Source organism: Polypterus senegalus, chromosome 10 (genome assembly GCF_016835505.1).
Source record: "Polypterus senegalus isolate Bchr_013 chromosome 10, ASM1683550v1, whole genome shotgun sequence".
In the NCBI taxonomy this organism is placed as follows: Eukaryota; Metazoa; Chordata; class Cladistia; order Polypteriformes; family Polypteridae; genus Polypterus; species Polypterus senegalus.
Window position 1 is genome coordinate 26,369,807 of NC_053163.1, and position 27,100 is coordinate 26,396,906.

Below are 27,100 nucleotides of genomic sequence, written 5' to 3' on the forward strand. Positions count from 1 at the left end.
TAAACATGTGAGGACACGGTGACGCAGCGCTAGCGATAAGCTGGCGCCCCATTCAGGGATTGTTCCTGCCTCGCGCTGTATGCTTTCTGGGATTGGTGCAACCTAGATGGATAGAATAATTAAACATGTACTACGAAGATATTTCAATGTTTCATAAAAGTTTTGAAGCTTTGGCGTTCTAAGCTTACAGATGGCTTAGCATCTATTACAGAGCTGATTGTGTGGTGATTGGTTACTTGGAGAAAGAAAAGGAAGGACAGGAATAGGAGGTTAGTACATTTGAGAGAGACAGTACAGCTGCAATAAATTATTTCATTGAAAGTCACGTACGGTGCAGCAAGCATCTTGTCGGATGCAGGAACAATCTCTGGACGGATCACCAGGTCGTCACTATCACTGCGCCACCGTGTTCCCATGTTTAATACATGCTTTAATTCCTATCATCATGAAAATGATATCAAGTATACATCTTAGTATGTATTGTATGTAATGTATTCTGTGTCCTGTCGGCGGAAGAGAAAGCCCCTTTAAGATGCACGTAGTGATTCACACACATAGAACACATACAAGAACACATAGAAAGAAGCATTTAACATGCTACTTTAGCTACGATGGGATCTAAGAAACTAGTAAATTAAACGATTATAAGATGAAGTTTATGACGTTCTACTTTGATGACAAAATAAACTACGTGATTAAAGTGGAAATTTTGAGATTAAAGTTCACATTTGGGATTTTTTTTCAACTGTGTCCCTATTTTGTTTTTCTTTTCTCTGTACCCTAATAAGCTTCCATATGAAACTCAGATGGTGGACTATGGCTCGCCATTTCACTGCGACCTTGATATCTGACCACTTCTTATTTATTTCGGACACTTTGTGACTTTCTGAACTTGAACTTTCGAGTTTCTTCGCCACTCTGTCACTCAATCAATTTCCGTTTGTTGATTATATCACTGCTTAAACCAACAAATTGTACTTTTTCCCTTGCCTCTACCTGGTATTCGCTGAAATTGTTCTCTTTCTCCTGTGCTTTTGCCAATGCCTTTTCACAGAATGTTGAGCTTAAGGGCTATTAATATTGATTTGCATATTCACAGGAGCATAATTCTTGGAGGAGTTGGGGAGTGGCAGCAGGCCCGTGCGTTACTTTTCAAACTGACTGGGATTTATGGAGCAGAAGAATGTGGAAGTGGGCGTTGGCACAGATTTATGCATCTGGATTTTTTTGTGCGTACGCACATTTCCACTTTTGTCTGTACGCCATGTTTTAGTGTGAATTCTACGCATGGCGTTATGCATGAGGCCCCAGGTCTTTAGAGTCCTGATGCTTCCTGTCTTGCAATATGGTTGCGAGACATGGATGCTATCCAGTGACCTGAGATGAAGGAGACTGGATTCCTTTAGTACTGTGTTTCTTCAGAGAATCCTTGGGTACCACTGGTTTGACTTTGTGTTGAATGAGCAGTTTTTCACAGAGACCTGAATGAGGTACATTACCTGCATTGTGAGGGAGCATCAGTTATGTCACTACGGCCATGTGGCGCAATTCCCCAAGGGTGTTTCGGCTTGCAGTATATTCATCGTTGATGACCAGGCCAAGGGGACGCCCACGTAACACCTGGCTGCATCAGATAGACAGCCATTTTCCAGAGGGTGGGACTGGACTGCGTGTCTGCCCTGGGAGGTTGCCAACCAGGATCTCAAGGTGTTTCATCATTTGGTGGGTGCAACAATATACTGTACTGGTACATGCTCCCTAACCTGACCTAACCGGACCTGTATCCATTTCATATGGACAGCACCAGAAGCAAAGCATAAACTAAGAAATGCACAAGGTGCCAGTCTGTCACAATGTATGTTTATGCACACCGATACTCACCCATATTAAGTTATTTACAGTTTAGTAGCCTAACATGTAAGCCTTTGGAATGAGTAACTTTTAAGAGTATAGTTAGTATTTCCCTATATCATTCCTTTAGAAACCTTAAAAACAGAAAAAATTAAACATTTTTGTACCTGTCATCCTGAAAACAGTGTGCAACAGAGACAATCCATTGATCTGAGATCAAAGCGCCGGCACATAGGTGCTGTCCTCTGACCTGGAGGCTTGCCTGCCATGGCCATTCCCCTTCCAATGCCTCTGTTCCTCCCACAATCCGAGGAGATGTCCGCTGAAGTCCACAATCTACGATATGAATGATAAGAGTCAGACAGCAATATGCACTCTACTCACACAAACATCCCAAAACCCATCTGCCTTGTCATTTCTTTAATGGAATTACCATAAGATAACCACATACAGTGGGTGTTTTAAGAGCACATATTTACCAAATATTTAAGCCGATAGCAAAAACCAGTAGGTAATACTCATTGACAATGTCAACTTAGTTTTACCATTAAACTGACATACTCACCACACTGTTTCTCATCAGAATAATCATGGCAGTCAGTTACAAAGTCACATTCTGGATTGGCTTTCTTGATGCAGCTGCCATCGGCACATCTATAGGTGGATGGGGTACATGGCACGGCTGTAGGTTGCAAGCAAATAATAAAAGAATGTTTAAACAAAGGGAATTATTTTATTCCAGGGAACATGGCAGTCAACTTTAGTGGAGCTGATAAGGTTACCATAACAAGGATTTTCAGAGAAAACCATTAGTCGAATTGAAAAGTGTGACTGGGGATGTAAGATTCCAATTTTTGTTTTTATTATCTGGAGACTGGAACTGCATTCAGAAAGAAAGAAAGAAAGAAAGAAACAAAGAAAGAAAGAAACTTTGAATCTTGATGCCCCTCAATCTCCTGGATGATGGACTACCTGACCAACAGACAGCAATTTGTGAAGTTGAGGGACTGCGTATCAGAAGTGGTGGTATGTAACTCTGGAGCACTTCAGGGGACTGTCCTGTCTCCTTCCCTGTTCACCTTCTACACAACAGATTTACAACACAATACCAGCAAATGCCATCCACAGAAATTTTCAGATGACTCGTCCATCACAGGCTGCATTTATAATGGAGACAAGTCAGAGTACAGGAAAAGTTGTGGAGGAATTACTCTTGGGGTACAACTCAACATCAGCAAAACTAAAGAGCTGCTGGTGGACTTCCGACATGCCAGTGAGCCTCTGAGAGCTGTCACCATTCAGGGGGAGGATGTGAAAGTGCTACAAGTCCCAGGGGGTTCACATGAACAACAAAATGGACTGGTCTGACAACACAGTGGCACTGGACAAGAAGGACAAGAGCAGACTGGACTTGTTAAGGAGACTCGGGTCTTTTGATGTGTGCAGCAAGCTGCTGGAGATGTTCTAACAGTCCATAGTAGCCAGTGTGGTGTTTTACACTGCAGTCTCCTGGGGAAGCAACTTGAGCACAAAAGAAGCACAAGGCCTGAATAACCATATCAGAAAAGTCTGCTCCATCACAGGGCGAACCCTTGATACACTGGAAGCTGTTGTGGAAAGAAGGATAGTAGTAAAATTGGATGCCATCATGAAAAATCCCCACTAGGAGGCACTCTCCGGGAGAACTTTAAGCCACAGCCTCCTTCCATCATGGTGTGCCATGAAGCACCACTGGGGGTCTGTTTTACATACTGTCATCAAGCAATTCAATTCTTCCACTTAATGTACTTGTTAAGTTTGGTTTTTATTTATTGATTTACTTATCAATTGATTGATTGATTGGCTTTATTGTCTGTCCTGTGAGTCTGTATTCTGGTTTTTATATTTCTGTTGCTGTATGCATTTGAATTTCCCCATGGGTTTAGTAAAATTTTATCTAATCTAATCTCATCTCATCTCATCTAATGTTTTTACTCTAAAGTTCAAAAAATGGGTAACTGTGTGGTTGAACAAACCTTTTTTGTTTACCTTAAGCAAATTCATCCCTTATAAATAATAATATACTGTATATTGCAATTCCATATATTCCTATAAACTGCACAGTACCTATTAATAAATAGAAAATAGAGTCTCATGTCTTGGATTTCAAATAGGCTGACGAACAAAAATTTTAAACTCATACTTTTCGATTCACATTTACTGCTTTTTCCTTAAAGGGTAATTCTGGTATTTTTCAATTCATAGTTATTTCTTCTGATTATTTTATATATTAACTAGGGGGTTCATCCCTTGCTTGCTTCGTTTGCCAACCCCACCGGCCTGCGCTATGCGCCAGACACTTCGCGTCTCTGCCACTCGCGTTGTGAAGAGGGGGGCTGAATGCACCCCAAGGAGATACGGTCTCTCCTCTGAAACCCCCTCTTAACCCAGTGATACAATGGGAAACAAATACAGTTTTTTTTTTACCTCCTCTTTGCTCAGTCAGCTGCTGGGCTGCTACTGCATGGTGCTTTGAATGTTTAAAAACCTCTACAGCAGCTGTCCTACTCTTTGCCTCTTATTTCCGGCCCCGGGCGTGGTTAAATCTCTTGGCACAAAGTCTCATCTCGCGGGACGTGAGTTCTTCATTAACTTCATTAAAATTTGATACATTCTAAAAAGAATGATGCCAAATATATATCTATGTAGGTTTTAAAATAAACCCAATTTAAAGCATGACAAAAAAGTGACATAAAATTGCTGCACAAAATCATTGCACTTTTAGGCTTAGGATTATATATATATATATCTCAATATCAATATCGTGTCACGCATGCGCGCATAGGGAGCCGCGGAAAGACCCGACGAGCCGCGTATCATATCAGGCCAGGGGATCAAGGTGAGGAACTATCCTTTCTTTTGTTTCCCTAGATAGACAGACTCAGCGCTGCCATAAAATCCTGGATGCCTGGACAATAACATGTAACCACTTCCACATTCTGTCCCTTCCTGGTTGCCCTACGATGACGTCATTCCTCCCACACACCACTACGGTTCCCTCTCAGCATGCCATTCAGTTTCCGGTCCCTCTTTATTAAAGTTCCCCTCTGCCAACGGAGACTGTGTGATGCTATGACCTACTGTCAAAGCATAGCGCCTGTGCAGATTGTTAAAAATACTTTATTTTTGTTCTTTACAGTATACGGAGCCAGAAACTCTAGACCTTGACCTGTCTTTGTGTTCTTATTACAATATTTTATATATATATATATATATATATATATATATATATATATATATATATATATATATATATATATATACTCAAAAAAAGAAACGTCCTCTGACTTTCAACTGTTTTCACTTTCAGTAAACTTAATGTGTAAATATTTGTATGAACACTAAAAGAGTCAACACCATAAGACATAAACTAAAAATGTTTCACAATGTGTCCCTGAATGAAGGGAGGCTCAAAATCAAAAGTACCAGTCAGTATCTGGTATGGCCACCAGCTGCTTGAAGTACTGCAGTGCATCTCCTCCTCATGGACTGGACCAGATTTGTCAGTTCTTGCTGTGAGATGTTACCCCACTCTTCCACCAAGGCACCTGCAAGTTCCTGGACATTTCTGGGGGGAATGGCCCTAGCCCTCACCCTGCGATCCAACAGGTCCCAGACGTGCTCAATGGGATTGAGATCCGGGCTCTTCCACTGCGAGGATGATCAGCTGTCCTTCCTGTCTCCCTGTAGCGGTGTCTTAGGCGTCTCACAGTGCGGACATGGCAATTTATTGCCCTAGCCACATCAGCAGTCCTCATGCCTCCCTGCAGCATGCCTAATGCACGTTCACGCAGATGAGCAGGGACCCTGGGCATCTTTCTTTGGGTGTTTTTCACAGTCGGTAGACAAGTCTCTTTAGTGTCCTGCGTTTTTAGAACTGTGACCTTAAATGCCTACTTTCTGTAAGCTGTTAAGGTCTTAACGACCATTCCACAGGTGCATGTTAATTAATTGATTATGGTTAATTGAACATGCATGGAAAACATTGTTTAAACCCTTTACAATGAAGATCTGTAAAGTTATTTGGATTTTTAAAACATTATTGTTGAAATACACAGTCCTGGAAAAAGGGACGTTTCTTTTTTTGCTGAGTATATATAGTATATAGAGTAGATTTGCCACAATTTGGTGATGTTGTAATGGAGTGGGGAATGTTTTCTTGCCACACTTTGTGCCATACCAACCCATCATAGCTTGGATGCCACGGCTTATTTGAGTTTTGTTGCTGACCATTCTTATCTCTTCAATTTACGCTTCAATTAATGATAATTCACCATGTCACAAAGCAAGGTTGTCTCAAACTTGTTTTGTGAACACAGTAATGAGTTCAAGTGTTATTATTTGGCCCACCCAATCACCAGATCCACAGTCCAGCAGAACAACTTTAGGATGTGGTTAAACAGGACATTCACAAATCTGCAGTTTTTATGTAAGGCAACAAAGTCAACGAAGACCAGAACCTTAAAGAAAAGTTTAAAACCATCTTGTGGAATCCATGCCCTGAAGATCTGAGAATGTTTTGAGAGTAAAAAGAAGGCCCTTTCTGGTATTCGAATAAAGGTCCTAATAATTTTCTCATTGAGTGTTGCATGAAAAGCTGCTGCATGAAAACTGTTGTCTCCTGACCCTGTCAAATATTTTCTTTGTCCCACAGGCTATTGCACCACTGTGGTGAAGACCTGAAAGAAATGTCAGTCTCAGTTTGGATGTCATCGTCCTTGCACCATTCTACATTTAAGACCATAGCAATGCTTTTGTTATGGAAGATTTACAATATCATCTGACATTCATGCTTATTGTTACCTAAAGGTTACCCTTTCTCTCCCAAGAGACACATAAATCCAAAATTCCTTCATACCATCAGAGCAGTTGGATTCATCCTTGCCATCTAAACAGTCATTGTGCTGGTCACAGAGCTTGTAGTATTCCAGACACCGGCTATCCCCTGGACATTGATATTTTCCTACACACACTGTGATTTAAACAGAGTAGTCACACAATCAATAAATAAGAGCAGAAGAATTTTCTCCATTAAAAATGGCAGAAACAGTTAAAAAAAACAGGCACTTTCACATAAATCATCTCAAAGAATGCAGATGCCTGATCACTGTAAAAGCATTGAGGGCCTTTCCTTAATATTAACAATTTTCTTAATCTATTATACATTATAAATTAAAGGACCTTGTTTAAAATATTTTAACATCCTCTAGGAGGATGACAAGTGCATTACAAATGAAAGCCACAAATGGCTCATTTAAAAAACAATCCATTTAATTCATTTAATATAGAAAGTGAAGTGAATAGAGGAGAAGATTGAGTTGAAAAGGACAAATTTAGAAAGGATTGCATGCTGTATATACGTCTTCAAACCTGCTCATGGAAGCAAATTATTGTCGGTGACAAAGAATAAAAAATGCAAATACAATTTTGAGTACGTAAGGAAAAAGTGTCCACCGTTTGGAGAGCCTGTCTTCCTCTCTCAGTAAATACTTTACAGCAGGATCTCCTGATAAGATACCGCATAATCAAGCACCCTGAAAGTGCCATTGTCTGTGCTTATGACGCAGTTTATAATCACAGGATAAGTGGTGCTGGAGCAGTAGAAGTGGCCAAAATATATTACAAAATATATACTGTACAATATGTCAAGCATGCACACTTGGGGACATCTTCAGGGCTCCAAAATGGAAAGCAACAGCACACCAAGTATAGTGAGGATGCCCTCACTAACTGCATCTCACTTTCCATCTGCAGTTCTGACACCCGCCAGCCACATTATGTATAACTTGGCTTCAATTTCCTCCCTGAGGCTCTACCCCTTCTGGGTCAGCACCTTAAAAACACTTTTTGCACCATGTTCATTAAACAGGCTTACTGGCTGCAACCTGAACACTTCATTATAGGTCTTCATTTTTTTAACAGGTCAATATACTGTATATATATATATATATATATATATATATATATATATATATATATATATATATGTGTGTATATATATATATATACACATACATACATACATACATACATACATATATATATATATATATATACACAGTGGAACCTGGGTTCACGAACGTCTCTGAACATGTACAAATCGAGTTACGACCAAAAAGTTCACCAAACTTTTGCATCAGTTCACGACCACACACTCGGGTGACAAACAAGCCAGTTTCCCTTCCGGTACATACGCGCCGATGATTTCCGTACATGTTCAGTCTCTCCCAGTGCAGCGAGCGTGAGAGAGAGAGAGAGAGAGTGCGAGCGATCAAGGAGCTGCCGTGACCAGAAGAAGGACGGCTGGCCACTTAAGGCCGATAAGGCAGTTAAAGAATGCAACCGGGCTTGTTTTTAAAGAGACTGCTTTGAGCATTGTTTTAATCTCGTATTTAATGAAAACTTTTTTCTATTGGATTTTAACCTCCACTTCACTTCTGTTTTTATGAGATCATTTATTTATTGAAGGATTCTGAAAGCACTGCCCTTTATTTAATTTGGACTTTGGTTTTGATTGTTGTTTTGTTGATTTTAATAAAAACACTTGGCACTTTTTGCACAATCCGATTGCTCCATTGTAGTGCCTCACTGTCGTGCTCATCAGTAACATTACCGACGGTGACGGGTTTAAGGGCTCCGAGAAGCAAGATGGGGGGATGCAGTGAACCCGCATCATCACAGACTTTACCTCAAAAGTGTAATCTCCTCTCCACCCAGTTCCTCCTCACTTCCTTCAAGCAAGAACTCGACTCATACAAGGTTAGTTTTCTTGGTTGTTTATGGTTAGTTTTTGTATAAATTATGGATTTTTCAAATGTTCCTTTTTTTCCCTATGCTTAAAACTCATTAAAAAAAGTGTTTACAGAAAGCGGTTCGTAAGGCTGTAGCGTGAACTCTTGCAATGTTAGTTTTCTCTGTTCAAGGTTTTCTCAGTGTTATTCAATGTTTTTACATTTAGTTTACTATTACACTGTGCATTCTATGGTATAATTTACTATTTTTGTGCTTAAAACTCTTTAAAAAAATATATATTTACACACAGCTCATACGGTCCGGAACAGATTAATTGTATTTACATACAATCCTATTGGAGAAATTATTTCGGGTCAAGACTAAATCGGTTTGCAAGCAGAGTTTTGGAACAAATTACGGTCATGACCAGAGGTTACACTGTGTGTGTGTGTATATATATATATATATATATATATATATATATATATATATATATATATATATGGCTATTCAAAATGTAAGAGCACATTTCAAAAATTTATTTCAAACAAACTATAAGACAGAAATACATACTGCAAATCACTGGATAGAGTAAAGTTCAAAGTTTAAAAAGTCAACTTCATGAAGATTCAAATGACTTATTTTTCATGCAAGATGGTGCCCCGCCTCATTTCCACTTGGTTGTCTGACATTACCTGAACAACACCATTCCAGGATGTTGGACTGGAAGAGGTGGACAACAAGATCTTGCTCATCATCTATGGCCTCCCAGGTCTCCAGGCCTTACCCCCTGCAAGTTTTATCTATGGGGGTACATTAACGAAAGAGTATTTGTTCCACCTATGCCCACTAATCTTCAAGATTTGCAATGTTCGAATTGAGGAAGCTATGAATTCAGTAACTAGGGACCAGTTGACTTGTGTGTGACAAGACATGGTCTACCGTTTTGATGTTTGACGCGCTACACATGGTGGAGTGCATGCAACCTCAAGGACCACAGGACCAAACTTTGAACTTTCCTCTATCCAGTAATATGCAGAATGCGTTTCTGTCTTATATGGTTTGTTTGAAATACATTTTTTGAAATCTGCTTTTTCATTCTGAATAGCCTTGTGTATATATATATATATATATATATATATATATATATATATATATATATATATATATATATATATATATATATATATATATATACACACAGTATATGATAACACGCCCCCACTAGGATCACATTCATTTGAACAAGAGGCACCCCCAATTGCGCTCAATTCATTTAAGTGTCGTTAAGACAATTAAATGGAAAAAAGTGGGTTGTGACACCAGAAAGGTTGAGAAATACTGATTTAGACCACTTTGTAGAGATTTCTTTTCACTCTAACATTAGTCTTTTCTGTTAATCAATGTTAAAAAAAGCGGATTTAATTTTAACGTGATTCATTGTTGTATAACAATTAAATGTGAAAACTTTCAAGAGGTGAATACTTCTGTATAGGCACAGTAAATATACAAACACATATATAAAAACAAAATAAAACATGGTCTTGATTAAAAATACTGGAATATTTCCCTAATTTGTCCTCATTCTCTACCACCAACATTCTTCTGTTACTTCCAGAAAATAATAAACCCACCAACACCTACCACAGTTCCTTTCATCGAGTCCGTTAGGGCAATCATTAATGCCATCACACGCGGGTACACAGAGGCCGTTGACTGTGCACAGGAAATCACCAGGACAAGCTGTTAGGTAAAATAACACAATAAACAAGTGAAGAAAGATATTAGAAACTTTTTAAATCACATCTGATGTTTTTCATTTTGTTTTACATAATTAAATTTTAGTGTTATCTAAAATATCTGAAAATCTCTTTTGTTTTACTGATTTCTTTATCATTTAGGTTTATTCGTAAGATTATCGTTGTTACGTGTGCAATATGTCGTCACTCGCAAGAGCCATACTATATCTATATGGAATACTTTCAATTTTCATTAATTCCTAAATTATTGTGTTTCTTTTATCTTTAGGAAATGCTGGTTGAAATATTTTCATTTTGCACAAAGTAATGTTACATGTTGTCACACATGTGCATTTGGATTAAAACTTCAGGGCTCGTCTACTACTTGGCACTGTCATTTACTGCGTCTCCTTTCCTCTTGAACTCAAATGCGAAGAGCAGCAGTGTGAGGGGCAGTGCCGACACCTCCAGTTCTGTCAACTTGAACCCACATAACATCTGATGTTTTAAATGCGTTTTTGTAAATAAAAATCTAATGCTAAAAATCTAGCTGTTTCAAAACATGATCAACTTAATACCTTTTTTGTGACAACATAACTACGGACTGTCTATTTATAATACTATTTTCCACAAGTTGTTGCATCTAAAAATAAATTTGGACGTTAGCGTCATTAGGCTTTGCGAACCTGGGAGCCAAGTTACCCAAACTATTCTATGACATTTCAGTTATTATTATTTACTGCTGTGATGCTGATCTTTCTGATCCTAAAATCAGTTGATGAGAAGAATTCATAATTAATTGCAGAATTACAGTATTTGTAATCCCCTAGAGTGCCTCTTTCTATTGCATGATTTGGCTCAAAACCTAATCAGTACATTGACATCTAATAACAGGCTTAAGTTTCAAGTAGAGTATTGTTCTGTCCGGCCATTTTAGCTCTAGACCACCCATACGAAATTATGACACACCGATAGACACATGCACCTACCATCGAGATACTGATATTTTCGGTATCAGGGGACCCATAAACGACAACATCTGTCGAAAACCGGAGATTGAAATTTTTAACAAATCTAAAGCTTTCGCTCCTCCACCATAGGTTATGGTGTGGGAAGGTGCAAAGCAAAAATACTAATTCTATGGCTATCCACAAGATGGCAGCACTATAGCAGATAACTGATAATAGTGGCTGTATACCGAGATACAAGATATATTTATTGTATGTCACGCCTTGATAGGCTCAATGAGACACAATTTAACTCGTACCTCGTGTTCAAAGAGTTCATTTCCACCAGCATCCTTGACCAGGTGAGTCACTATTTAACTGAAAGAATTCTAATGAATTAATTTTTCAATTAGTTTTAAGAAGTTATCTGGGTAGGATTAGGATTCCAAGCAGCATCTTGTACTCAAGACCACATAAATTTACAAAGTAATTCCCTTAGCTTGGCCAAGTAGGCTATGCCTTTCAGAAATGAGATGCACATGGATGCTCTACTTTGTACTGTTTCTTGTAATGTCGTGACCAGAACTGCATATACTACATTAGTTGTGGTCTCACTACACAAATTTATTACAATTGGGTTAGGTGAATTGGTTAGGATGACAGGGGGGTCTGAGGCAGAATTTGAAATGGCAGCTTCGGCATTTAAAGTAATGAGCCTTATCAACTGCACTATACAGCCTGTCTAATCAAGCTTTTAAATTTTTTTAAAAATAATAATTCCCTGCTCAGTCGGAAATCTCAAGGTTATCATATAATAAATATTACGTTGGGTGAACCCTTCACCGTTGTATAGTTCAGCAAGAATGAAATTCATTGGAATGATTTTTCCATTGATCATGCAGTTAGAACTTCTTACGATCTGATTGATTGAAGATACTGTAGAAGACCTGAATTCCTGGGCCGGTCAGTGAGTTCTCGGAGGTCATTACTACCGTGATGGACTGAGACAACATGAAAATTCGTTCCGTGTAAGGCTGAATGACTCCGGTGCCACAAAGCCTGCAAGATGATAAAAATACAAAGCAAAACACAGTAAAGTAGTAACAAAAGTTAAATAAGTGCACTAATGATATGAATACAGTCATACAGTGCCCTCCATTAAAATGTGGTTCAAAGGCACATTTTTCTTTGATTGACCCCTCTGCTCCACAGTTTAAAATTACAACTCAAACAATTCAGACTTTGTTAAAGTGCACATCGACTTTCATTTAATGGGATTTGCATACATTTCAGTCACAACGTGTAGAAATAACGACACTTTTTCTTCATTGTCCCCCCCATTTCAGGGCACCATTAATGTTTCAGATAATTGGCATCACAGGTGTTTGTGATTACTCAGGTGGGTTTCATTGCTTCATAAAACATGTCAGCTTGCTTCTACCCTTTGAAGTATGTAGGTGCCATTGTTCAACATGACGACAGGAGCTGTGCAATGCAAATCAAAGAAGCCATTATGAGGCTGACAAACAAGAATAAACGCATTAGAGACGTCAATAAAACCTCAGGTGACCGAACTCAACTGTCTGGAATATCACAAAGAAGAAAGAACACACTGGTGAGCTCATTAATCACAAAGGGACTGATAGGCCAAGGAAGACCGCCACTGCTGATGAGAGAAGAATCCTCACTATGGTAAAGAAAAAGACACAAACACCTGTCTGACAGATCAGAAACAGACTTCAGAAGGCCAATGTGCGTGTGTCAGAGATGACTATCAGCAGAAGACGTCGTAAACAGAAATACAGAGGCCACACTGCAAGATACAAACCACTAGTTAGCCACAGAAACAGGATGGCCAGATTATAGTTTGGCAAAAAAGGACTTCAAAGAGGCTACAGAATTCTGGGAAAAAGTTATTGTGGACAGATGAGACAAAGATGAACTTGATCAGAGTGATGACAAAAGCAAAGTGTGGAGACGAAAAGGAACTACCTGAAATCCAAAGCAGACCATCTCATCTGTTAAACATGGTGGTGAAGGTGTTTTTTAATGGCTTTGGTATGTATGGCCACCACAGGGACTGGACTCTTATCTTCATTGATGATGTGACTGCTGACGGCAGTTGCATGATGTATTATGAGGTGTGTAGAAACATCTGATCTCCTCAAGTTCCAGTAAATGCCTCCAAACCCATTGGATGGCACTTCATTGTACAACAAGATAATGATCCCAAATATATTGCTGAGGCAAGCTAACAAAAGGAAAATTCTTCAATGGCCAAGCCAGTCACCCAATTTAAATCCAATTGAGCAGGCCTTCAATATGCTGAAGAGGAAACACAACAGATGAAGACCCTGAAACAAGCAGGAGCTGAAGATGGCTGCTTTAGAGGCTTGACAGAACATCACCAGAGAAGACCCTTGGCACCTGGTGATGTTTATGAATCACAGACTTCAAACAGTCATTACATGCCAGGAATATGAAACAAAGTCCTAAATATGACAATGGCTTTAATAGACCTGCTGTTGCTGTGTCCCAAACATTATGGTGCTCTGTAATGGGGGGACTATGTAGAAAAAGTGTTGTGTGACTAAAATGAATGCAAATGCCCTTAAATGAAAATCTGCAATCTGAATTGTTTGATTTGTCATTTTAAACTGCGGTGCAGAGGGGTAAATCAAAGAAAAAATGTGCCTTTGACCCAAAGATTATGGTGCACACTGTAAGTGGCACAGTTGCACGGCAGATGTCTACTAGATCCAGAGACGTGGGTTCAAATCCCAGCCCAGGCATTACCTGTGGGGAGTTAACAAGCAGCATTACAAAACCTGAATGATCGAGTTTTGGTTGCAGGGTGTGGAGCCCATCATGGCTATACTGAGTGCAAAGCACAAACCAAATCTGGATGAAGAACCAGTCCATTATTGGGACCACTCATGCACATTTACTCTCAAGTAGATTCTAATTAACCTACAATGCTCATCTCTGAGAGGTAGGAGAAAAAACAAATGGAGAAAACTCGCGTACACAATTTGAGAATATACAGACAATGAACCGGCCGTGATTCAAACACTGTCTACTAGAATTGTGAGAAACCATCAAATCACTAGGAAAACAATTTATATTATCTATACATTTAAACGAGAGTTGGGATCCGAGAGACTGTGTTTGTGTGTTTATGGAAGGATGGAGAGCTAAGGCGAGGTGGGGGAATCACGTGATCATCTCCCCTCCCATTCACCTCATTTCATTCACTTCATTTCGCTCAGAGCTGAGCTCTGCAGCTGACACGGTCTTGCCGTTCTTTTTCCTTAGTGTTTAGTCCTCTCTCCTTTACTGATTTATATAAAGGAGAGTTGGAATCCGAGAGACTGTGTTTGTGTGTTTATGAAAGGATGGAGAGCTAAGGCGGGTGGGGGAGTCACGTGATCATCTCCCCTCCCATTCACCTCATTTCATTCACTTCATTTCGCTCTGAGCTGAGCTCCGCACCTGACGCAGTGTTGCCATTCTTTTTCCTTAGTGTTTAGTCCTCTCTCCTTTACTGATTTACTGTTTACTAGACGCAGTACTTACTGAATAGTATTTTTTCCTTTAGTGTTTATACTTAGTGTTTCTTAGTGTTTAGCAGACGCGGTGTGCTGGTGTTCCCGGCGGTGTTGCGGTTTACTGTTACTTTCTACTTCGTTTTTGTACTTTAGTATTTGGTAGACTTTTACTTTATCTCATTTACTGTTGTTTTTTTACTGTTGTTCCCGGCGCTGTTGCCCTTTTTTACTTTATCTCATTTAGTGTTTGGTAGACTTTTACTTTATCTCATTTACTGTTGTTCCCGGCGGTGTTGCCGTTTTTTCCGTCTCTATTTTTTATGTAGCATATTTCACGAATTAGTCATAGAGAAAATTTATATATTTTGGCTCCAGGAGGACAAACTAAAAATGTTGTATATAAAGAAGCTCTATAAGTTGCATGTAGATACATAATTATTCCAACTACAGCAACTGCAGCGAAGCGCACAAGGTCTGCTTGTTATGAATAAAGGTAATAAAATGAGTAGATGGATAGCAATTATAGTGCCTAACAAGCTAACGCAAAGTATTTAAATACTGACAAAAGCATATGCTGAAACAATATTTACAATGCACTATGAATGTTGACCTAATGTTTTAATATTTAAAAACCTGTACAAAACAAAATAGCAACGTTCGTACTAAAATCAGAAGCATTTGAACATAATTTTATCTGCTACTCGAATCAGCCAACTCAAATAATGGCAAGGAAAAGGAATACATTGCTTTGACAAGCTGAATTAACATTCTCCATCCAAACTATTTCCAAAACAGTTTCCAAAAAAGCATTCTGGAGTCAAAGTCTCAGAGAAACTAATCATTTCCAGTATTCATTTGAAACGAGCAAGTCACTGCTAGACACCACTGCTCCCTTCCAGATGTTTAAGAGGAGAGAGTGTTAGCCACTGCTGTTGAAGAGCAAAGTCAGCATTGTTAAACTGGGAAATCCAGGTGCTCAATAGTACATCGTGTTATTATTATTATTATTATTAGCAGCAGCAGTAGTAGCATTGCTTTTGTTAATGTCATTGTGCATTTGTCTTGCCTTCAACCATAGTGACCTATAAGCTCAAGATATATGCCCATATATTTTTTTAATTGCAGCACAAGGAAGGAAACACATCTGCAGTGCCTATAAAAAGTATTCACCGCCTTGGAAGTTTATACATTTTATTGTTAATACAAAATTGACTCACGGTGGATTTACTTTGGCTTTTCTGAGAATGAGCAACATAAAAATGTTCCATATTGACAAAGTGAAAACAGAGCTCTGCAGAGTGGTCTAATTTAATTACAAGTAAAAAATACAAAATAATTGATCAAATAGGTGTTCACCCATTTAATTTGACACCACCAAATCACCACTGGTGTGGCCAGTTGGTTTTAGAAGTCCCAGAATTAGTTCAGTGGAGATCGCCTGTCTCAGGGGTTTCAGTTGATTGCAGCAAACATCGTTGAGTTACAACATTGAAACTCTGACAGGTAAAGTGAATAACATTGATTATCTCATTACAATGGCACCTGACAAGGGATGGGATACATTGGAGAGCAAGTGAACAGTCAGTTCTTGGAAGGAAGCAAGAAGAATGGTAAAGCATAAGGATATGAGTGACTTTGACAAGGGCCACATTGTGATAGCTAAATGAGTGGGTCAGAACATCTCCAAAACAGCAGGTCTTGTACCTACCAGAAGTGGTCTAAGGAAGGGCAACCAGTGAACTGGTGACAGGGTTATGGGCACCCAAGGCTCATGACTGGAAGGAGTTTGACAGTAGTCTGTTATTATGTGTTACAAAAAGCATGAAAAAACCTAAACGCCAACACCATCACAGTAGGAAAGGTTTGTCACGTATTCACTGCTGTACTCATGCAGATTTAGTACACATGCTCTGTGTGATATGTTTTGAAACAGTCATCAATGCACATTGACACTGTTCAAGTAGTATTTTTTTCTGCTGCTTGCAGAGTAACAGAGTAGAATGTCAGTGCCTGATCCACACAATCGTTTCGACATCCATCATTGCAATTGCCATCCTATTCTACTGGTGTGAAGCATCGAGTTCCAGATGGCCCCAGAATTTGCTTCTCACAGCATGCTGAACTTGATACCAAATCACACCTATTTGAATGTTATGTACCGTTATCCAGCCTTCCTTTGTCACCCATGAGACTTTTATCACTACTTAGGTCACAATCTAGAACATACACCTTATGCATTTTTTTGATGATCATCTGAGACACATCCCAAAGTTTGGACAGTTTTAGTGCAGGGTGATTGGCTTCATCCTAGTCAATGTTGTTAGTGAAATGAGGGTATTTCATAAAGAGTGAAAAATGACACTCACTCATAACTTTGCTGAAAATGAGTGTCTGCAACAAATGAACTGTAGACCTGCACCATCAGCGACAGGCTTCTAGTAACTGTGATAAGCAAATGGTTTACAATGACTTTTCTGACATTGCTCAGCACAGAGGTTCATTTCAACAACAATTTTCTCTACCATAAATAACATCAATAAATTATGAATACTCCAGATAATCATAATCAGCAGACATCTTTAGCATGGACTTACTTGTCAATGGGCAACAAGAAGATGCAGGATTGTCATCAGTAGTGTGAAGCCAACACCAAACAAGAACATCACTGAAGCTTGGCAGATCATGTCCATGTGCATGTCTGATGACCAATTCACATCGTCATCACTATCGCTCGATTTCAAGCAATGATTTTGTCACTATAATGTCGTGTTCTATAACTGATTTTACAGCTATTTTTTGGCCATTGTGTTTTTGGTTGATGGCTCTGCCCTATTAATGAATACTGATGAGTTACCATAAAGTAGCAGAATTACGTTATTGTAGGCTACCACATTGAAATGTAATGCATATGCACATGGCGCATTTCACTTTGGCACATTTTTATTGTGTCATAATAAAAAATATATCAAACGATCGATTGCTTTTCAGTATGACATGCAATTTTCATGTCAGTTTCAAATGAAATGCAAAGGCAATGTAAGGGACATTCATGGATGTCATAACTAAAAACTAAGCACTTTAAAAGCTAACAGTGTGAGATTTATTGGTGGTGTTTGTAGAAAGATAAGCAGATATAACTGAAAGTGTAAAGGTTTTCTTTGGGCACTAGCAGAAATATCTCTTGCATACCCTGACTGTGTTAAAATGAAATTATAATTTGTGAACAGCGTATCCAGCAGGGGTCACTAGCTTCCTTGTTGTAATGAGTTCTTTTTTAATTGCGGCATGTTACAAAACCCAAAACTATATACATGTAGATATAATATAAAAAGGCGATACCCCTCCCTTAGTGATACAGCGGTAAGAAATCACATAGGAGAAATAACTCAGCTTTATTTAATGACGGTTTACGCGGCATAACAGATGAAGGAAGCCGATGGCAAGAACCCAGTTCGGGAGTGGGGGCCCAATGTGTAGAGTCTGCCATTTTCATCGCTGTGTTGGAAGGATTTTCAGGATTGGATGACGGTATCTCTCATCCGTCCGTCGGCTTCAAAGGTGTGTCGGGCAATGTTCCAAGGCTTTATACTCTCTCTTTATGTGCAGGTGCCCCACTTAGGCGAATCATGCCATTCCAAACAAGTCAAAGAGAGGACAGAGTTTCATGCTGACTTTGACACACGATATACAATGGTCCCTAACTTGTCTTGTCTTAAAATGCTTGCCTAGCAGTTCTAAATGATGAGCCCCTGTGCTAAATCTGTGTCCACTGTGCATGTGAGTAGAAAGAATAGTAAATTTATAAAGTATTTTTATACAGAGTACAGTGACATATTAAACTCACGTTATAAAGTGCCACAGACTGTCGGTGCTTATTTTATATTAAACTTGTTCTGCCTTCTTTAATTTGTAAATGCAAGTGGCAGACGTGTGCTTCATTGAAAGAAATAAAGGTGCCCTCCTGAGTACCATTTTTTTGGATCCTATAATATCTACAGGGTGCACCATGCACTGTATGTAATGCTATGAAATTGGTGTTGTGTAAATGTCCTCACACTGGCCGTCCAAGAACATATGCACCAGGCTGTGTTTGCATGGGTGGTCATGCCAGCTATTGATCTTGGCTACTTTCTCATCATGGTATACACTTCAAGAGCTCAAGGAATGGTTTACAGAATCAGCAGCTAACCAGACCAACGAAAAAAGGCTGTTGCATAATCTGTCTGCTCTGAAAGAGGCGTCATCCACATCCTCCTACTGCAGATGTGTCACACAAAATTCGCAAAGTCAAGTAAAAGTTGTCTCAGAATAAATTTCAAAGTGTCCACATTTTTCTTCTTTTCCTTATTTTATTTAACTCTGTAGTGATCTTACCTTCGGTTCTGAATGAGCCACTGCCCCTGGTTACAGCGTTGGTTGTATATGGGTCTGCTTAACTCATAGCCAGTGAATGAGAGCGAGAGCCCATAATCTCGAGATGGCACCTGGGGTATATTAAAAATATAAATATATGTAAATCTCAAATCGAATGATCTACCTTTCCACTATCTAACACAATAGTGAGGGGAACTGGGTACTAGAACACCAGGAGAAACTCAAAAGAGACTGTAAGGGACATTCATGAAAGGTCGTCAGGTGCAAAAAAGGGCCAAGAAAGACAAAATAAAAATAAAATCAAAAAAAGGTTTAACTATAAGGGAAATTAAATACGAGAGGGAGAACATAAAGCAGGGAAAGTACTAAACCACATAACGGTTATAATTGTGTATCGCTGATATTTTTTATGCTTCTAGTTGCACTTTTTGAGGTGTTTTATTCTCAATGAAGTCCTTTTTGGCATTTATTTTTACTTTTGCTTTCATTTGAAAATCAAGTTGAAAGTTTTTCACTTCTTAAATTTGTGGACACTAATTGTTTGCTGTTGCTGTGTTGGGACCACTACGAATGTGTGACTCGTGACATTGTGACATTGTACTTTCCACTTTGCTTTGCATTCAGTCAACACATTTATTGTGTGCTTTAATGTTTAGTTTTATGCCTATCAGTCGTTTGCTGTAAAACATTTATTCACGATTCAGCTTAGTGTTTTGGTGTTAATGACTTGGTTTCACTGACCTCCCAGTACTGATGTTTTCTGATCACTTTATATCTACTGGTCCTTTGTCAATCTGCCTATCATGTTTCTACCATTGGAAGAATAATGTCACGAATTGTAGTCATGACCAGAGCTAGAGTAGATATGGGGCCTTCAAAAGGCTCCACAATCCAGGCCAGGCCTCCTTTATCTGCCTAGAATAGGCCTCACCCCAAAGGGCTTAACCCCAACTAACCTGAAAAGGGTGGCTCTTAAAAATGTACTCAAAATGTCTCCTGACTGTTCCGGTATTGTCTCCCGAGACTGTTTTGTGAGGTTTACACAGATACTCACATCATTCTCATTTTTTTTTTTCGTATATGTTACCTGTTGATTTCTTAACTAATTGTTAATTGAAATCCATCCATCCATCCATTATCCAATCCGCTATATCCTAACTACAGGGTCACATGGGGTCTGCTGGAGCCAATCCCAGCCAACACAGGACACAAGGCAGGAAACAAACCCCGGGCAGGGCGCCAGCCCAAAGCAGTGTTAATTGAAATTTTTCTATATATTCTTTGCCTTAACCATGATGCTCTGAATCATTAAAGATTAAAGATCACATTATAAATGTCATGACTCAGAGTGTCTTTATGCTCAAATTCATCATTTGTACAGTTTTAGTACATACGAGGTGTGATCAAAAAGTACGGTGAATGTTGATGCAGAGCTCCATCCAAGAGCAACGCAAAGCAATTCAATGCAGGGTCAGACATGTCCATCCTAGAGCTGAGTTCAACTTTTTTGATACTGTCAGTCATTTGTGAGCCACTGTTGAGTGTGTTTTTCAAGTTTGTCGCTAATAATGGATATCGAGCAACGTATTAATATGAAATTTTGTTTCAAATTGCAAAAAGCTCAGGAAACCTGTCAGATGTTAAAATTAGTTTATGGTGACACTGTACCGACAATTAATACTGTTTACAAGTGGTTTGATCTATTTCGTAATGGATCTAACTCAGTTGAAGACGAGAAAAGATCAGGACGTCCTCCAACATCAAAAACCGAGGAAAATGTTGAAACAGTTTCATTCTTCATCATGACAACGCTCCTTTCACACATCCCTTCTAGCACAACAATTTCTGTCGAATAAAAACATTACCCTGCGTCCGCATCCACCTTATTTGCCGGACCTGGTACCGTGCGACGTCTGGCTGTTCCCTAAATTGAAAATAACCATGAAAGGCAAACGATTTCAATCCATTGAGGACATCCAGGTAGCCACGACAGCCCAACTAAAGACACTCTTGAAAGAAACCTTCCAGAACTGCTTCGCAAAGTGGCAGGAGCATTGGGATAAGTGCATTCGAAGTGGAGGAGAGGATTCTGAGGGTGACTAGTAGTTGTAAATCTTTTACTACAATAAACGTTTCTTTTCTATTTCTATTCAAGAAATGTTTTCCACTGAGAACCAATTTGCTTCATGCAGACTGACAGATAGATCAACATGTGTGAAAGTTACTTTTTATTGATAAATATGATTTTCATGAATTGATTATATATTGATTATATTGAATAGGTTCTGTCCTTGTTAATTGTTAGCTTTTGTCTTTAACATTTTAATTAAAGGCTGTTGATCTGTGACCTAGTCCCGCCGCTACCTCTCTGCAAGGACATGCATTGATAAGAAAACCAGTATAATCCAGTGTAGCAGAATCCCGACTCCTAGGGTCTTGTTTATTAGTAACTAGCAAGGACATGAAATGTGAAACAAGTCACGTATTTCCATGATTGACAAGTGCATTTAAGAAATGTTACCAGCATCTGTGAGTCAATCATATCTTTCCATGTACTCAGTGAATTCATGTACGTGTCAATAAAGGTATTCCTCTCATCCTTTAACTTTGACACATGCATACAGACAGACAAACATGCAGATAACAGTACGGGCTTTTTTGTGAATGCACTTAAGAATGGACGGATATACATTTACAAATTTCCTAAATGCAATTTATACAAAGAAGTGTAATGCGTCTTAATACATTACCAGCCATTCTAAACCCTTCATTTCTAAATACAAACCCATCACTGCACTGCACAGTGCCAATTTATTAATGATTCTAGTCATTTTAACCATTCATTCATCCATGTTGTAATCCGGTATGGATCAGGGGAGCTGGTGCTATCACTGGGTGCTTGACAGGACCCAACTTCCTACTCAAATTTGCCTCTACCTTTACTGACTAGGCTGCAATATTATTGTTGGTCAGTAATTCTCTAATTGTCATATGTGAATATATTCTACACATCAATAATTTCTTTATATTCCTGTGATTCTGTATTGCAATAAGTAACGTAATGTAACTTTTTCAAACCCACACAATGCAATTCAGAATTGCGTAGGGCCAGAGCTTATTTCAGCATCCTTGGTTGTAGGGCTGGGACCAACTTCTGGAAGGGAAGCCAGTCCTTCACAAGGTCTATTCATGCGAGTTAAAACAACCTGCTTTTCTTTGGGGATGTAGGAAGAAAAACTTGAGTACTTGGATGATCCACACAGACCTATGGAGAATGTACAATCAATCCCAATAAGATGAATCTGTGAGGCAACTGCAGTAACTACCAAGCCACGGTGCCATCCTGTATTGGAAAAACTGGGCTAAGAAAATGACTAGTGAGATTGGCATTTGCTAAATATATTTTCTACATTTCTGAGTAGTAGTGATGAACACATTACTCTCATCTCTCTCTTTTGCAGATATCTGTTCCCATGATGCTGTGCTCGTGATACTTACAGACTGGAGCTTTTCTTCAATCACCTTTCATGGCTGTACTTACCGTGAAGTGCCAGGTGCACTTGGAGTCAGGTGGGTAGTAGCTGGGGTAGTTGGGAGTTGTGATGTTGCCCTGGATGCCCTTCACTTCCATTAAGGTGATGTTGGCCTCACAAGCTGTAATGGCAGAGTCAAGTCAATTTTCTGTTTTACATTTGATAATAGCTATGACTTAGTAAAATAAAGAGTAGTGCACATGTACAAACATGGATTAATTTTCTGAATTAGTTCATTTCTTTTTCTGATAATCCAACAAGCAGCCCCCATCCTACTGAAGGAGCTCATAAACTGAGTGTGGCTTTCTGAATCAAATCCTCTGTAATCATACCTTCTACAAAATGCTTTGATGAGTGGGGAGAAAGGCTAAATAGTTTCATGAAGGATTCAGATTAAATAATCTTAAAAAGTCAAAAGACTTTTCAATTATAAGAGATCATACGAGATTAGTGAGAAGGATAAATTTGCCGCATTATGGATGTCTGTGATCATGAAATCATTGTAGTACCTTTAGTTTTCATACACAGCACAGGTTGGTGAAGGGCTGCCAGACCCAAAAGTGGCACCAGGATGGCACAGCAGCCAGACATGGGTCCAAGAGAGAAACAAGGAGAAAGAGAGGGCAGCATCCGCATTGGCACAACACCATGCTGGTATTAGAATTGGCCCTGCATCTCTTTGACAGCTGGGCAATACTGTAAATAGGAATATGTTTGCTTTGACATGTTATAATTTACATCTTTTTTGTTTAGTTTCTATAAAATAATGTCTTGATAGCCTAAACTGCCATTTATTAGTGGTATAGTAAGTTAAAATGACATATCTGGTTAAGTTGCTGCGCCTCCACAATTCGTCGCGTCTGGATGTGTAATGCCCAACATATTATTTGAGTACCTAGGATTGGCTCAGCAGTGGCGCTCAGAAAGAAAGGGTCATAGTAGCTGTACATCCCCTGCTTCCAGATCACAATCATAAAATTGCGTGAAGACAGGACATCAACTGTGGGCTCCTGTCGGCTGCAGCCATAAAGCCTAATAACGAGGAAAAAGAAAGCATCACATTTAAAAGGCTAGCTAGTAATCTTAAAGACAATAACAAGTGAGGTACGTTTAATCACATTGCAAGATTGTTTCTTCGTCTACTTCAGGCATTTGTGACGTCACAACCAAATCAGAATTTCAGCCAATTTGCACCCTGCATACATTTAAAAATGTAAACAAATTGCAGTATTTTCATTCGAGGGGTACATTAACTGACTATAATAAGAATGAGTTCTGCAATTGACCCTTGTGCAGCACCATATTTCTAATTCTACATACATAATTAGCCATGTGTCACACCTACCAGTCAAACCCAGCCTTAAAGAAGCTCCCCCCAACACCCGAGAAAGAAAACACGACACCCTGTGAAATATATATATGTTACATAGTTAACTGTCAAATAATGCAAAGAGTACACGACACGTGTTTCGCCCTAATTTGGGCTCATCAGGCGTGCACACTCCACTGCACCCCTCACCGGGGATCAAACCTCAGACGTCAGCACTAGAGGCAAAGGCTCTTTACGTTGCGCCACGGCGTGTGGTTTGTTTACTTGACAGCCTGGAGATTGGGGTAATTACATACATAACATTCGAAGTCTGAATCACAAGCTGATTGTATGCGTGGTTACCTACCAGGTAACGCGTGTGCTTGGTCTGCAAGTCGGCAAACATCTGCCACGGGTGCCCTCTCAGTTGCGAGAAGCAGATCATAGAATGGAGAGTTGTGTAGGGCGAAACACATGTTGCGTACTCTTTGCATTATTTGACAGTTAACTATGTAGCATTCTTTGATTCTATCCCTTCCCCTCGGCCCACAGCCACTGTCTCAGATTAGCACAAATATATCACTCCTGTAAGCGTACTATGATTCTTAGCACAATGAGAGAAGTTGCAAACTCAACAGAATGTTCAAGCAAATTATAGAAAAAAAAGCTCTAAATCCATTAAGTAGTTCTCTCGTTCACTAACTAATCGTAGTTAATGTTACACCCCAAGGCAGGTGCGTAAGTGAGGAGGTCCCAGCAGCCCAATGAGTCTCTCTCTATTTGCGCTAATAAATCAGTACTGCACGCAAACTATGATACTTAGCGCGATGAGAAAGTTGCAAAATCAACAGAATGTTCTAACAAATTATAGAAAAAAAACGATCTAAATGCGTTATGTAGTTCTCTCATGAAAAGCAGACAGACATACAAACAGGTCTAAAAAAAACTATAAGAAATTTTGTGCTATCTTAATGAAATTTTTAAAAGCGTTTCTTAGCGAACACCTATGGATCAAGGGTAACCTACATTCCAAATTTCGTGTCACAAGTCCTCATGGTTCTGGAGATTTCCAGAATATATATATACACTCACCTAAAGGATTATTAGGAACACCATACTAATACGGTGTTTGACACCCTTTCGCCTTCAGAACTGCCTTAATTCTACGTGGCATTGATTCAACAAGGTGCTGAAAGCATTCTTTAGAAATGTTGGCCCATATTGATAGGATAGCATCTTGCAGTTGATGGAGATTTGTGGGATGCACATCCAGGACACGAAGCTCCCGTTCCACCACATCCCAAAGATGCTCTATTGGGTTGAGATCTGGTGACTGTGGGGCCATTTTAGTACAGTGAACTCATTGTCATGTTCAAGAAACCAATTTGAAATGATTCGAGCTTTGTGACATGGTGCATTATCCTGCTGGAAGTAGCCATCAGAGGATGGGTACATGGTGGTCATGAAGGGATGGACATGGTCAGAAACAATGCTCAGGTAGCTCGTGGCATTTAAACGATGCCCAATTGGCACTAAGGGGCCTAAGTGTGCCAAGAAAACATCCCTCACACCATTACACCACCACCACCAGCCTGCACAGTGGTAACAAGGCATGATGGATCCATGTTCTCATTCTGTTTACGCCAAATTCTGACTCTACCATTTGAGTGTCTCAACAGAAATCGAGACTCATCAGACCAGGCAACATTTTTCCAGTCTTCAACTGTCCAATTTTGGTGAGCTTGTGCAAATTGTAGCCTCTTTTTCCTATTTGTAGTGGAGATGAGTGGTACCCGGTGGGGTCTCCTGCTGTTGTAGCCCATCCACCTCAAGGTTGTGCGAGTTGTGGCTTCACAAATGCTTTGCTGCATACCTCGGTTGTAACGAGTGGTTATTTCAGTCAAAGTTGCTCTTCTATCAGCTTGAATCAGTCGTCCCATATTCCTCTGACCTCTAGCATCAACAAGGCATTTTCACCCACAGGACTGCCGCATACTGGATGTTTTTCCCTTTTCACACCATTCTTTGTAAACCCTAGAAATGGTTGTGGGTGAAAATCCCAGTAACTGACCAGATTGTGAAATACTCAGACCGGCCCGTCTGGCACCAACAACCTCGCCACGCTCCAAATTGCTTAAATCACTTTTCTTTCCCATTCTGACATTCAGTTTGGAGTTCAGGAGATTGTCTTGACCAGGACCACACCCCTAAATGCATTGAAGCAACTGCCATGTGATTGGTTGATTAGATAATTTCATTAATGAGAAATTGAACAAGTGTTCCTAATAATCGTTTAGGTGAGTATATATATATATATATATATATATATATATATATATATATATATTGTGGCGGCCGGACGCAGGAGGACGTGAGGAGGGCTTGTGCCTCCTCCAGACCGCGAGGGGGCGTCCGTCCTGGTTCTATTGGGAGCCACGGGTCGAGGGCATGGAAGCCCTACCCTGTAGGGGCCCGTGGTTACCGCCAGGCGGCGCCCCGATGCCGGTTCATCCCGTGTGGCCCTCGGCCGGGGGTGGAGCCCGGCCGGGACGCCTTAGAAGACCGGAGGAGGCGTGTGCCTCCTCCAGACCGAGTGGGGCGTCCGTCCTGGTTAGACAGGGGGCCTCGGGTACAGGGCTTTGAAGCCCAGCCCTGTAGGGACCCGTGGCCACCGCCAGGCGGCGCCCCAGTGCCTAATTATCCCGGGAGCCCGGCACTTCCGCCACACCAGGAAGTGCCGGGGGGAAGACTTTGTGTGGTACCCGGAGAGCTGCCAGGAAGACAGCCGACACTTCCGCCACGCTTGGGCGTGGCTAACGACGGAACACCTGGGGCTCATCCGGGAACCTTATTTAAGGGGCCGCCTCCCTCCAGTCATTGGTGGAAGTCGGGAGGAAGCAGACGGAACTGGAGAGAGAGGACGGGAGGCGGCCAGGAAGGCACAAAGACTGTGGGCCCTGGACTTTGGGGAATCAGTGCAAGAAGGCACTGGGGGTGCACGTGAGCAAACCTTGTAAATAGTGAATAT

At 40.0% G+C, this 27,100-nt stretch overlaps 1 protein-coding gene across 1 annotated transcript in view; it reads right to left on the bottom strand.

The window, feature by feature from the left end:
* Window positions 1–27,100, bottom strand: part of LOC120536975 (transmembrane protease serine 6) — an 87,553-nt gene that overhangs the window by 10,128 nt on the left and 50,325 nt on the right. Inside the window, exons 8-15 of the mRNA XM_039765557.1 lie at window positions 23,659–23,795; window positions 22,772–22,884; window positions 19,231–19,340; window positions 12,225–12,367; window positions 10,267–10,365; window positions 6,749–6,862; window positions 2,417–2,533; window positions 2,019–2,187 (exon numbers count right to left, since the gene is read on the bottom strand). Coding sequence (XP_039621491.1) covers window positions 2,019–2,187; window positions 2,417–2,533; window positions 6,749–6,862; window positions 10,267–10,365; window positions 12,225–12,367; window positions 19,231–19,340; window positions 22,772–22,884; window positions 23,659–23,795 — 1,002 coding nt within the window. The remainder of the gene's footprint in view (window positions 1–2,018; window positions 2,188–2,416; window positions 2,534–6,748; window positions 6,863–10,266; window positions 10,366–12,224; window positions 12,368–19,230; window positions 19,341–22,771; window positions 22,885–23,658; window positions 23,796–27,100) is intronic.